At 36.5% G+C, this 15,546-nt stretch overlaps 1 protein-coding gene across 2 annotated transcripts in view; it reads right to left on the reverse strand.

Moving 5' to 3' along the window:
• Positions 1-15,546, reverse strand: part of LOC133630255 (retinal-specific phospholipid-transporting ATPase ABCA4-like) — a 152,267-nt gene that overhangs the window by 54,307 nt on the left and 82,414 nt on the right. For both annotated transcript variants that reach the window (XM_062021728.1, XM_062021727.1), the window contains one exon: positions 8,576-8,743. In XM_062021728.1, coding sequence (XP_061877712.1) covers positions 8,576-8,743 — 168 coding nt within the window. The remainder of the gene's footprint in view (positions 1-8,575; positions 8,744-15,546) is intronic.

The raw sequence follows: 15,546 nt of genomic DNA on the forward strand, positions 1-15,546 counted from the left end.
TGCAGTGATTTCTCCAGATTTTCTGAACCTTTTGATTTTACGGAGCGTAGATGGTGAAATCCCTAAATTCCTTGCAATAGCTAGTTGAGAAATGTTGTTCCTTAAACAATTTGCTCAGGCATTTGTTGACAAAGTGGTGACCCTCGCCCCGTCCTTGTTTGTGAACGACTGAGCATTTCATGGAAGCTGCTTTTATACCCAATCATGGCACCCACCTGTTCCCAATTAGCCTGTTCACCCGTGGGATGTTCCAAATAAGTGTTTGATGAGCATTCCTCAACTTTCTCAGTCATTTTTGCCACTTGTGCCAGCTTTTTTAAAACATGTTGCAGGCATCAAATTCCAAATGAGCTAATAATTGAAAAAAATTAACCAAGTTTTCCAGTTCGAACGTTAAATATGTTGTCTTTGAAGTCTATTCAACTGAATATAGGTTGAAAAGGATTTGCAAATCATTTAAAAGGGACAAGCGGTAGAAAATGGATGGATTCAAAGTCTAAGTTTATTGTGTTCTTCATGGGGTTTTTGAAACTGCACACCAATATGTTTCCTCAAAATGTTCAAGTAACTTGAAGTGTTTTGACAAGAGGATTAGTTTTAATATTTACATTTTAAGAATATGCTTGTTCTATTTTTGGCCAAAGTAAAAACAAAACAAAATAAAACATTTTGAAGTTGTCTTTATTTTTTAATGATCATGCCATGATTTTACCAATCCGGCCTGCGTGGGAATAGATTTACCTCCATGTGACCCCTGAGCTAAAATAACTTTGACACCCCGTGCATTAGACTGTGGATTTCAAAGACGCTGTTAAACCTTATAATTCCTTGTTTTTCATTTTCAGTGCCTTTTCTACACTGCAAAAAGTCAGTGTTCAAAGACGAGAAAAAAACACAAAAATGAGGGGTATTTTATTTGAACTAAGCAAAATTATCTGCCAATAGAACAAGGAAATATGGCTTGTCAAGACTTTCCAAAACAAGTAAAATTAAAGCTGCAAGCAGCGTTGGACGGGTCCGCATTTTGGCAGGTGCTAGTCCTAGGTCTCCCAATACTTTTGTCCAGTGGTAGTCCTGAGTAAGACCTATATAGAGGTTTTTGTTTCGTGTCCCTACGATATTCGTACTGGGAGTTAGAGGAAGTTGTGTCTGTGTCTTTTTCCTAGGTGTCGCGGCACAGTGGTTGTTTTCTTTGACGGCGCGTAAAATCACAGCAGCGAAGCAACTTTAGTGCTGCGGGTCTTTGAAGGCTCGTAAAATCAAAACGGTAGCACGTATCAAAAATCCGTACAGAACGTTTAATCAGAAGGGTTCAATCTCTCTCCTGTAGCAGTTTGAAGCCGAAACGACAAACGCGCTCAGAGGGGATAACGTTTGATGTTTGGTGACCGGTTGTAACAAAAATTTAGTTTCGAAGGAGGAATAGCAAACTTCCTGTTGATTTTTGCTGAAGGATGTCAATCTATGAAATGTAGGTCTAGGCGAGACCTACATAGAGGTATTTGTTTCATGTCTCTAAGACGTTCCTACCGGAAGTTACAAGCAGTTTTGTCTGAGTTGTCCTCTGAGGAGCAGTTTTTTCTCTGTTTTTTTCAAAAATTATGTAGAGCACAATTTTGAGTTTTGGGGTTCGTTTTTTTTTTAGATCTTAAATTCTAACTGTCCCAATGTGTGTAAGAAATTTGGTGAGTTTTGAAGTATTTTAAGGGGGTCAAATTAGAGGTCAAGGACGTAAAAAGGAGTGTTTTTAGTACATTTTTGTCTAAAATGGGAAATTGCCAACTTCCTGTTGGTTTTTGCCCGAGGATGTGAAATTATGAATTGTAGGTCTAAGTGAGACCTACATACAGGTTTTTATTTCATGTCTCTACGACCTTCCTAGTGGGAGTTACAGGCAGTTTGTTGTTGTTTTTCCTAGGGGGCGCTAGAGTGCAATTTTGATTTTTGGGGTTTGGTTTTTTTACTACCACTGTGTGTAAAAATGTTGGTGAGTTTTGAAGCATGTTAAGGGGGGCAAAGCAGTGCGCAAAGCTGCGGAAGAAGAAAGAAAGAATAATAATAGTATAATAATAATAAAACCTTACAATTTCAATAGGGTCCTTTGTCCCTGTACAATGGACTCCCTGTGGGAGTCCTTTATAAAGGGTACTAGCGGACCCTAATTAGCTAACTTCAATTAACCCAAAAATAGCTTAAAATAAGTATATTCTCACTAATAACAAGTGCACTTTTCTTGGTAGAAAAAAAAGAGACCTTTTTGCTCAATATGTTGAAAAATATTCTTAAATGAAGTAAATGCTAGTGCCATTATCTTGACATAATGATATGTGCTCAGCATTACATTTCTTGAAACCAGCAAACTTATACTAAAAACTAGTTTATTGTTCTTAATGGAAAGGCAACAAGGCAAGCGCTTGTTACTCTCGGGGTCTCCTAGCCGCTCAAGCAAATCATATCGTCTGAAAATGCATTTTTCCATCCACAACATGACATCATCGCGCCAAGTGCGTGCTCTTTCAGTCAATTAGTGCGCATATATACAGCCCGGCCCCCGGCCAAAATGTTTTTAATTGTAATCTTGAAGAATTTATCTGAATGTGCATGAACTATTTCTGTTCAAAATTGTTAGAAATGCTAAATGTTTAAATATTAACTGTCAGTTTACTGTACTGTGCCAACTGTACTACTATATGAGTACGTATTTTCTATTGTTCCATTGAAAATAAAACAGCAAAGTCCATTTGGCTGTCATCTGTTTTAATTATGAGACACAATTGTGTCAAAGTCATGATTTTTTATTTCATGCTTGAAATAAGAAATTATTATGTAGTAGAATTTTCGTGTCTATTAAGAATGTCTGCGCATTTCATTTCTCTTCTATTCTATACCATTGAATAGAACCAGATGTAGGACAGAGTTGAATATGAAGTCGTGCCAGCCTGTCTGCAAAATGTTTTGATTGTCTAAGTATGATTAAGGGATTCAAGGATGTTGCAAAAACAAACATGTCGAAGACCACAAGACCGTGACGCACGAGAAAAACAGAGTGACGCACGAAGAAACAGATAAAATGGCCAGCAGACCAGGACTCTAGAGAGATTGCTTTTGTTGTGTGTCCTCCGGAGGACGTTTTGTTTGTCTGCAGAGACAGCTCAATCCGACTTGCACTTTTGACTATGGGTAAATAAACTTTTTGTACTAAACTCACTTTTGTTGCTATTTAAGCTTCGGACAATCCACTACAATTACTTTAAAAAAGTAGTTTTATACTTGTGAGTGTTGATGACACAGCTTTGCAACAGTTGATATTCTAGTTTCAAGCATGTTTTACTCAATATAGCTCATCAAATCTCAGCAACAAGCTGTAATATCTTACTGATATCATTTAGGACTAGAGATGTCCGATAATATCGGCCGGCCGATATTATCGGCCGATAAATGCTTTAAAATGTAATATCGGAAATTATCGGTATCGTTTTTTTTATTATCGGTATCGGTTTTTTTTTTTGGTTTTTTTTTTTGCTTTTTTTAATTAAATCCACATAAAAAACACAAGATACACTTACAATTAGTGCACCAACCCAAAAAAACTCCCTCCCCCATTTACACTCATTCACACAAAAGGGTTGTTTCTTTCTGTTATTAATATTCTGGTTCCTACATTATATATCAATATATATCAATACAGTCTGCAAGGGATACAGTCCGTAAGCACACATGCTGGTCCACTAATAGTACTAACCTTTAACAGTTCATTTTACTCATTTTCATTAATTACTAGTTTTTATGTAACTGATTTTATATTGTTTTACTTTCTTTTTTATTCAAGAAAATGTTTTTAATTTATTTATCTTATTTTATTTTATTAATTTAAAAAAAAAAGTACCTTATCTTCACCATACCTGGTTGTCCAAATTAGGCATAATAATGTGTTAATTCCACGACTGCATATATCAGTATCAGTATCGGTTGATATCGGTATCGGTAATTAAAGAGTTGGACAACATCGGAATATCGGATATCGGCAAAAAGCCATTATCGGACATCCCTATTTAGGACCAAAGCACTTAAAACAAGTAAAACACTCTAACATCAAATCTGCTTAGTGAGAATAGGGATGTCCGATAATGGCTTTTTGCCAATATCCGATATTCTGATATTGTCCAACTCTTAATTACCGATACTGATATCAACCGATACCGATATATACAGTCGTGGAATTAACACATTATTATGCCTAATTTGGACAACCAGGTATGGTGAAGATAAGGTCCTTTTTTTAAAAATTAATAAAATAAGATAAATACATTAAAAATATTTTCTTGAATAAAAAAGAAAGTAAAACAATATAAAGACAGTTACATAGAAACTAGTAATGAATGAAAATGAGTAAAATTAACTGTTAAAGGTTAGTACTATTAGTGGACCAGCATGTGTGCTTACGGACTGTATCCCTTGCAGACTGTATTGATATATATTGATATATAATGTAGGAAGCAGAATATTAATAACAGAAAGAAACAACCCTTTTGTGTGAATGAGTGTGAATGGGGGAGGGAGGTTTTTTGTAGAGATGTCCGATAATATCGGCCTGCCGATATTATCGGCCGATATATGCGTTAAAATGTAATATCGAAAATTATCGGTATCGGTTTTTTTATTATCGGTATCGTTTTTTTTTGTTTGTTTTTTTAATTAAATCAACATAAAAAACACAAGATACACTTACAATTAGTGCACCAACCCAAAAAACCTCCCTCCCCCATTTACACTCATTCACACAAAAGGGTTGTTTCTTTCTGTTATTAATATTCTGGTTCCTACATTATATATCAATATATATCCATACAGTCTGCAAGGGATACAGTCCGTAAGCACACATGCTGGTCCACTAATAGTACTAACCTTTAACAGTTAATTTTACTCATTTTGATTCATTACTAGTTTCTATGTAACTGTTTTTATATTGTTGTACTTTCTTTTTTATTCAAGAAAATGTTTTTAATTTATTTATCTTATTTTATTTTATTAATTTAAAAAAAAAAAGGACCTTATCTTCACCATACCTGGTTGTCCAAATTAGGCATAATAATGTGTTAATTCCACGACTGTATATATCAGTATCGGTATCGGTTGATATCGGTATCGGTAATTAAAGAGTTGGACAATATCGGAATATCGGATATCGGCAAAAAGCCATTATCGGACATCCCTATTTAGGACCAAAGCACTTAAAACAAGTAAAACACTCTAACATCAAATCTGCTTAGTGAGAATAGGGATGTCCGATAATGGCTTTTTGCCGATATCCGATATTCTGATATTGTCCAACTCTTAATTACCGATACTGATATCAACCGATACAGATATATACAGTCGTGGAATTAACACATTATTATGCCTAATTTGTACAACCAGGTATGGTGAAGATAAGGTCCTTTTTTAAAAAATTAATAAAATAAGATAAATATATTAAAAATATTTTCTTGAATAAAAAAGAAAGTAAAACAATATAAAGACAGTTACATAGAAACTAGTAATGAATGAAAATGAGTAAAATTAACTGTTAAAGGTTAGTACTATTAGTGGACCAGCATGTGTGCTTACGGACTGTATCCCTTGCAGACTGTATTGATATATATTGATATATAATGTAGGAAGCAGAATATTAATAACAGAAAGAAACAACCCTTTTGTGTGAATGAGTGTGAATGGGGGAGGGAGGTTTTTAGTAGAGATGTCCGATAATATCGGCCTGCCGATATTATCGGCCGATATATGCGTTAAAATGTAATATCGGAAATTATCGGTATCGTTTTTTTTAATTATCGGTATCGTTTTTTTTTTTGTTTTTTTTAAAATTAAATCAACATAAAAAACACAAGATACACTTACAATTAGTGCACCAACCCAAAAAACCTCCCTCCCCCATTTACACTCATTCACACAAAAGGGTTGTTTCTTTCTGTTATTAATATTCTGGTTCCTACATTATATGTCAATATATATCAATACAGTCTGCAAGGGATACAGTCCGTAAGCACACATGCTGGTCCACTAATAGTACTAACCTTTAACAGTTAATTTTACTCATTTTCATTAATTACTAGTTTCTATGTAACTGATTTTATATTGTTTTACTTTCTTTTTTATTCAAGAAAATATTTTTTATTTATTTATCTTATTTTATTTTATTAATTTAAAAAAAAAGGACCTTATCTTCACCATACCTGGTTGTCCAAATTAGGCATAATAATGTGTTAATTCCACAACTGTATATATCAGTATCGGTATCGGTTGATATCGGTATCGGTAATTAAAGAGTTGGACAATATCGGATTATCGGATATCGGCAAAAAGCCATTATCGGACATCCCTATTTAGGACCAAAGCACTTAAAACAAGTAAAACACTCTAACATCAAATCTGCTTAGTGAGAATAGGGATGTCCGATAATGGCTTTTTGCCAATATCCGATATTCTGATATTGTCCAACTCTTAATTACCGATACTGATATCAACCGATACCGATATATACAGTCGTGGAATTAACACATTATTATGCCTAATTTGGACAACCAGGTATGGTGAAGATAAGGTCCTTTTTTTAAAAATTAATAAAATAAGATAAATAAATTAAAAATATTTTCTTGAATAAAAAAGAAAGTACAACAATATAAAGACAGTTACATAGAAACTAGTAATGAATGAAAATGAGTAAAATTAACTGTTAAAGGTTAGTACTATTAGTGGACCAGCATGTGTGCTTACGGACTGTATCCCTTGCAGACTGTATTGATATATATTGATATATAATGTAGGAACCAGAATATTAATAACAGAAAGAAACAACCCTTTTGTGTGAATGAGTGTGAATGGGGGATGGAGGTTTTTTGTAGAGATGTCCGATAATATCGGCCTGCCGATATTATCGGCCGATATATGCGTTAAAATGTAATATCGGAAATTATCGGTATCGTTTTTTTTATTATCGGTATCGTTTTTGTTTTTTTTGTTTGTTTTTAAAAAAAAATTAAATCAACATAAAAAACACAAGATACACTTACAATTAGTGCACCAACCCAAAAAACCTCCCTCCCCCATTTACACAAACGGGTTGTTTCCTTCTGTTATTAATATTCTGGTTCCTACATTATATATCAATATATATCAATACAGTCTGCAAGGGATACAGTCCGTAAGCACACATGCTGGTCTACTAATAGTACTAACCTTTAACAGTTAATTTGACTCATTTTCATTAATAACTAGTTTCTATGTAACTGTTTTTATATTGTTGTACTTTCTTTTTTATTCAAGAAAATGTTTTTAATGTATTTATCTTATTTTACTATTTCTTTTAAAAAGTACCTTATCTTCACCATACCTGGTTGTCCAAACTAGGCATAATAGTGTGTTAATTCCACGACTGTATATCCATCGGTTGATATCAGTATCGGTAATTAAGAGTTGGACAATATCAGAATATCGGATATCAGCAAAAAGCCATTATCGGACATCCCTATTCTCAAATGAATCGTTTTTTTTATTATCGGTATCGTTTTTTTTTTTTTTTTTTAATTAAATCAACATAAAAAACACAAGATACACTTACAATTAGTGCACCAACCCAAAAAACCTCCCTCCCCCATTTACACTCATTCACACAAAAGGGTTGTTTCTTTCTGTTATTAATATTCTGGTTCCTACATTATATATCAATATATATCAATACAGTCTGCAAGGGATACAGTCCGTAAGCACACATGCTGGTCCACTAATAGTACTAACCTTTAACAGTTAATTTTACTCATTTTCATTCATTACTAGTTTCTATGTAACTGTTTTTATATTGTTGTACTTTCTTTTTTATTCAAGAAAATGTTTTTAATTTATTTATCTTATTTTATTTTATTAATTTAAAAAAAAAAGGACCTTATCTTCACCATACCTGGTTGTCCAAATTAGGCATAATAATGTGTTAATTCCACGACTGTATATATCAGTATCGGTATCGGTTGATATCGGTATCGGTAATTAAAGAGTTGGACAATATCGGAATATCGGATATCGGCAAAAAGCCATTATCGGACATCCCTAGTTTTTTGGGTTGGTGCTCTAATTGTAAGTGTATCTTGTGTTTTTTATGTTGATTTAATAAAAACACAAAAAAAACAACAACAACAACAACAAAAACGATACCGATAATAAAAAAAAAAAAACGATACCGATAATTTCCGATATTACATTTTAAAGCATTTATCGGCCGATAATATCGGCAGGCCGACATCTCTAAGTGAGAAGAATTATCGCATCAGACAGAAAATAAGCAAATATCACCCTTATTTGACATATTTCATCTTACTTAAGATTTCAGTTTTTGCAGTGTAGAAGTTATTTTCTGATTGGCCGACAGGACCTGATCACATGGGTTACAAGTGGCACCTGGCAGTATGGGAGTGCATTTTTTTAAAGACACAAGAACAGGAACAATCTCTTGATAATGCCCAATACTAGGTATTGAATGAGGAAAAGTGACATCATGTTATAAGTCAGACAGTCGATTTGTTTATACCGTCATTTTCTTGCTTCTCTGGCCCTGCACCATCCTTCTCATGCTGGTGGCCACTTGTTGCCTCAGCAGTCTTTGGTTTCTCCGGGGTTTTCTGCACTTCTCCTTGCTCCTTGCATGCTGGGTTATCAAAGCCTTTCTTGGACAGCTCATGTTTATTATGGCTGTTGTCTGAAAGATAGAAGCTCAACTGAAATGCTAGTGGAATTGTGCAAACCCCAAAAGCAGTGAAGTTGTCACGTTGTGTAAATGGTAAATAAAAACAGAATACAATGATTTGCAAATCCTTTTCAACTTATATTCAATTGAATAGACTGCAAAGACAAGATATTTAACGTTCAAACTGGTAAACTTTGTTATTTTTTGCAAATATTAGCTCATTTGGAATTTGTTGCCTGCAACATGTTTCAAAAAAGCTGGCACAAGTGGAAAAAAAAGACTGAGAAAGTTAAAGAATGCTCATCAAACACTTAATTGGAACATCCCACAGGTGAGCAGGCTAATTGGGAACAGGTGGGTGCCATGATTGGGTATAAAAGCAGCTTCCGGGAAATGCTCAGTCGTTCACAAACAAGGATATTACGGACCTTGGACCCCTCAGGCGGTACTGCATCAAAAAGCGACATCAGTGTGTAAAGGATATCACCACATGGGCTCAGGAACACTTTGCTACGTCTGTAAGTGCAAGTTAAAACTCTACAATGCAAAGCGCAAGCCATTTATCAACAACACCCAGAAACGCCGCCGGCTCCGCTGGGCCCGAGCTCATCTAAGATGGACTGATGCAAAGTGGAAAAGTGTTCTGTGGTCTGACGAGTCCACTTTTCAAATTGTTTTTGTGTCCTCCGGAACAAAGAGGAAAAGAACCATCCGGATTGTTCTAGAACCAAAGTTGTTGCCTGCAACATGTTTCAAAAAAGTTGGCACAAGTGGCAAAAAAAGACTGAGAACGCTGAGGAATGCTCATCAAACACTTATTTGGAACATCCCACAGGTGAACAGGCTAATTGGGAACAGGTGGGTGCCATGATTGGGTATAAAAGCAGCTTCCGTGAAATGCTCAGTCGTTCACAAACAAGGATATTAAGGACCTTGGACCCCTCAGGCGGTCCTGCATCAAAAAGCGACATCAGTGTGTAAAGGATATCACCACATGGGCTCAGGAACACTTTGCTACGTCTGTAAGTGCAAGTTAAAACTCTACAATGCAAAGCGAAAGCCATGTATCAACAACACCCAGAAACGCCGCCCGCTCCGCTGGGCCCGAGCTCATCTAAGATGGACTGATGCAAAGTGGAAAAGTGTTCTGTGGCCTGACGAGTCCACTTTTCAAATTGTTTTTGTGTCCTCCGGAACAAAGAGGAAAAGAACCATCCGGATTGTTCTAGAAGCAAAGTTGTTGCCTGCAACATGTTTCAAAAAAGCTGGCACAAGTGGCAAAAAAAGACTGAGAACGTTGAGGAATGCTCATCAAACACTTATTTGGAACATCCCACAGGTGAACAGGCTAATTGGGAACAGGTGGGTGCCATGATTGGGTATAAAAGCAGCTTCCGTGAAATGCTCAGTCGTTCACAAACAAGGATATTACGGACCTTGGACCCCTCAGGCGGTACTGCATCAAAAAGCGACATCAGTGTGTAAAGGATATCACCACATGGGCTCAGGAACACTTTGCTACGTCTGTAAGTGCAAGTTAAAACTCTACAATGCAAAGCGCAAGCCATTTATCAACAACACCCAGAAACGCCGCCGGCTCCGCTGGGCCCGAGCTCATCTAAGATGGACTGATGCAAAGTGGAAAAGTGTTCTGTGGCCTGACGAGCCCACTTTTCAAATTTTTTTTGGAAACTGTGGACGTCGTGTCCTCCGGAACAAAGAGGAAAAGAACCCTCCGGATTGTTCTAGGCGCAAAGTGTAAAAGCCAGCATGTGTGATGGTATGGGGGTGTATTAGTGCCCAAGACATGGGTAACTTACACATCTGTGAAGGCACCATTAATGCTGAAAGGTACATACAGGTTTTGGAGCAACATATGTTGCCATCCAAGCAACATTATCATGGACGCCCCTGCTTATTTCAGCAAGACAATGCCAAGCCACGTGTTACATCAGCGTGGCTTCATAGTAAAAGAGTGAGGGTACTAGACTGGCCTGCCTGTAGTCCAGACCTGTCTCCCATTGAAAATGTGTGAAGCCTAAAATAGCACAAGGGAGACCCCCGGACTGTTGAACAACTTAAGCTGTACATCAAGCAAGAATGGGAAAGAATTCCACTTCAAAAATGTGTCTCCTCAGTTCCCAAACCTTTATTGAGTGTTGTTAAAAGGAAAGGTCATGTAACACAGTGGTGAACATGCCCCTGTGACAACTTTTTTGGAATGTTTTGCTGCCCTTAAATTCTAAGTTAATGATTATTTGCAAAACAAATGAAGTTTCTCAGTGTGAACATGAAATATCTTGTCTTTGCAGTCTATTCAATTGAATCAGCAGACCACGGCGGGGCCGAGCAGCAGCACGCCACAGCAGACCACAGCGGGGCCGAGCAGCAGCACGCCACAAACGAACGCGAAACATCTGGAAAGGAAGAGGCTCATGCCGCCGTCGCCCGGCTACACAGCAGTGAGGCCCGCACCAACCAAGCAGGGAGAGGCCCGGCTACCGGCCAGCAGCGGCGGCACCACCACCTCACTGCGGCGGGACCAGCAGCTTTCTCGCGGCGGCAAGTGACGGCAGCAGGGCGGCGAGGGAGAGGCCAGGCTGGCGGCTAACGGCTAGCGGCTGGCAGCAGCGGGACCATCTCGTGGAGACGAGACCGGCAGGTGACTGCGGCGAGGCCCGGGAGAGGAGAGAGGCTGGAGCGAGGCTTGCCAGGCCGGACGGGACCCCATCGGTGGGAAGGCGAAAGTGCAGTGACGCGTCTCGGCAATTTGGGTTGTGAGTTTTAGCCAGTAAAGAAACCGAACTGAAATTAAGAAGAAAACCAAGTGAATTAAGAAAATGAGTGCGAAACACAAGAAATTCGAGGAAGACTTGGAGGAGATCAGAAAATCGCTTAACTCCCTGTCGGAGGATGTAAGGACAGTGGCCAAACAGCAAGACACACTCATGGAGTTGTTGACCGAAATCAAAATGCTGAAAAACATCATCAAGGAAAAAGACAAGAAAATTGTTGACCTAGAAGCAAGAATTGACGAAATTGAACAGTACACCAGAATGGACGATTTAATTATAAGTGGACTAGAAACCAAACATCGCACATATGCAAGAGTGGCCGGGACTCGCAGCAGGGACGCTGACAAGGACGCCGAAGCCCCGGCAGACGAACTTGTGACACTTGAACGGCAAGTAATTAACTTTTTTTCCAGTAAGAACATGACTCTTCAAAGTGGCAGCATTTCAGCGTGCCATACTATCCCCAGGAAGGACAGCAGAACCAACCCAGCCATTGTGATCCGGTTTGTAAATCGGAAACACAAGACGGAGTTACTACGGCAGGGAAGGAAGCTGAAGGGAACTGGGGTTTACATCAATGAACATCTTACCAAGAAGAACGCTGACATTGCAAGACAAGCACGCATCCTCAGAAAAGAAAACAAGATACAAGCAACATGGACACGGAACTGCAAAATCATGATTCGGCTAAATGGACCATATGAAGAAGCCAAAGTTGTCATGATCCGAGAGCTCCGCGACTTGGATCAATATAGATGAGACCTGCTAGACTTATGACTGACACGGCTCATCCTTGGCTGGAGACGGGGAAGGCTACGCAGCGAGAAGGTGAGACAACTGAGAATCAAAAGTTTCTAAGAGCTGAATACATGGACTATAAACTGTATGACTTTGAAAATGATGTTGACCCAGAAAACCATCTGTTCAACTCAATCAATGCTACATGTGACTACTACACAGAGGAACAATTCAATGACAATGTTAGTTTAGATAATACATTTTCTTTAATACATTTCAACTGTAGAAGCTTATATGCAAATTTCTCAAAGATTGACGAATACCTGAAGACTCTAAATGGCAAATTCAAAATAATAGCACTTTCTGAAACATGGATCGATAAAGACAGAGGTATCGATTTCTCCATTGACGGGTATGAGTTGTATCACTGTAGTAGAAGAAACAAGAAGGGAGGAGGTGTGGCCCTGTTTGTTGACTGTGAATTGAAATGTAGACCTGTGGAATGTATGACAGTGGTAATTGATGATTTATTTGAATGTGTAACTGTAGAGGTAGAAATAGAAAAGAAGAGAAATGTTATTGTTACGTGTATGTATAGGACACCTGGGTCTAAAGTAGAAGCATTTAATGATAGTTTGGAAGAATTATTGTGTAAGGTGAAGGAAAATAAAACATTTGTCATGTGTGGCGACTATAACATAGACCTGCTAAGCTCACCCACAAATAAATCAACAAGAGACTTCTTGGATGTGGTATATAGTAGAGGGCTTTATCCATTGATCACCAAACCCAGTAGAATAACGACAAATTGTGCAACGTTAATTGATCACATCTTTATAAATGACATAAAAAATAATATAAAAAGTGGACTAGTAATTAATGATATAAGTGACCACTTACCTGTGTTTCTTACTTATGACTGTCCAATTGATAAAAAGAGGGAGGAAAAAACTCATAGATATGTAAGGAAAAGAACTGAAGAGGCAATAAATAGGTTTAGGAAGGACTTATTTGAAACAGACTGGAATGAGGTGTATGGGGGAGAAGCAAATGCTGCATATGAGGCTTTTCTTAATATATATTTATCATTGTATGAAAAGCATTGTCCGAATGTATGGAAACAAAGAGACAGCTACAATAAAAAGTCTTGGATTATAAAGGGACTACAGAATGCTTGTAAAAAGAAAAACAAACTTTATAGAGATTTCATAAAAGTAAAAACAAAGGATGCTGAAACAAAATATAAGGTTTACAAAAACAAATTGATAACAATAATGAGACAAGCAAAAAGAGAATATTATAATAATTTACTAGAAAAAAATAAAAACAATATCAAAGGAACTTGGAATATTCTGAACAAGGTAATAGGAAAAACATCTGGGCCTACAAACCCACCAAGCCATTTTATCAATGAGGATAATAAGATGATAACAAATATGAATGAAGTGGCAAACGGATTCAATTCTTTTTTTGTGAATGTTGGACCCAAATTGGCAGAGAGTATTGGAGAACATAAAGATATACAGAGTGGATGGAGAGGGGGAAGCAAAGTGCTACAGTCCATGCTTCTAGGAGATGTTAGTGAAAATGAAATTGTATCGGTGGTAACAAAACTGAAAAATAAGACATCAACAGACAGTGATGGTATAGACATGATAATTGTAAAAAAGACTATTGACTGTATCATCAAACCTCTTTGTTATATTTTTAATCTTTCTTTTCAAACAGGGACCTTTCCAAATAAAATGAAGGTAGCAAAGGTAATTCCACTCTTTAAAACGGGAGATAAACATAGATTCACTAATTACAGACCAGTGTCACTACTGTCACAATTTTCTAAAATAATTGAAAAAATATTTGTAAAAAAATTAGATAGTTTTATTGAAAAGAACATGCTGTTGAGTGAGAGCCAGTATGGATTCCGGACCAATAGATCCACTGCTTCAGCTGTAATGAATATAATTGAGGATATAGCAACAGCAACTGATAATAAGAAATACACTATAGGGGTATTTATCGATCTTAAAAAAGCATTTGATACTATAGATCATTCTATATTATTGTCCAAGTTGTATTCATTTGGTGTGAGAGGAGTAGTTTTAGACTGGCTAAGAAGTTATTTAGATAATAGACAAGAGTTTGTGGATTTTATGGGTAATACATCTGAACAAATGAGGATTGAATGTGGAATTCCACAAGGTTCGGTTTTGGGACCAAAATTGTTTATTTTATATATTAATGATATATGTGAGGTATCAAAGTTATTGAAATTTGTATTATTTGCGGACGACACCAACTTTTATAGTTCGGGACACGACTTAAAAGCATTATCAAAAATTATTGAACAGGAAATGATTAAACTTAAGAGATGGTTTGATGCCAATAAATTATCATTAAATGTAGAAAAAACAAAGTTCATGATTTTTTGTAAGAGGAAAAGGGAGGAAACGATCAAATTGTCAATAAATGGAATAGATATTGAAAGGGTTTCTGAACTTAGATTTTTAGGAGTGATACTGGATGACGGTCTGACATGGAAATCTCATATTGCACATCTGCGGAAAAAGATGTCTAAGAGTATTTTTATATTAAATAAGGTAAAATATGTGTTAGATTATAGGGCAATGCGTATATTGTATTGTGCACTTATATTGCCATATATCAACTACTGTGTGGAAGTGTGGGGGAACACATATAAGAGTAACATAAAGGCATTGTATCAACTACAGAAAAGAGCTATAAGGATTATTCATAAAGTAGATTACTTAGAACACACTAACATATTATTCATTAATTCAGGTTTATTGAAATTACAGGAGCTAGTAAAGTTACAGACATTATGTGTCATGTTTAAGGCTAAAAGCAAAACATTACCAGCAAATTTACAAAAAATGTTTGTCATCACTTCTGAGAATGAAGAGCATAGAAGAAAAGGTCATTTCCAACATCAGTATTCAAGGACAACTTTAAAACAAATGTGTATATCAGTGGTGGGGGTTAAACTATGGAATTCTCTTTATAATGAGATAAAAGATTGTAAAAATATATTCAAATTGAAAAAAATATATAAAGACAGAACAATAAAATCATATGGACAGCCATAAGTGTTTACATTTTGCTTTATATTTATTAATTTACTTGTTTTTTGCCTGGTTTTGTATCTGTTTTGTATCATCCTGTGAGGTGTACCTGTATATTACTTCTTTTGTATTTTTGTTCGGTTTGTACTTCATGAAGTTTTGCACTTGTGTTTTTTTTTTGTTTTGTTTTGTTTTGTTTTGT

Source organism: Entelurus aequoreus, linkage group LG15, assembly GCF_033978785.1.
Source record: "Entelurus aequoreus isolate RoL-2023_Sb linkage group LG15, RoL_Eaeq_v1.1, whole genome shotgun sequence".
Taxonomy (NCBI): domain Eukaryota; kingdom Metazoa; phylum Chordata; class Actinopteri; order Syngnathiformes; family Syngnathidae; genus Entelurus; species Entelurus aequoreus.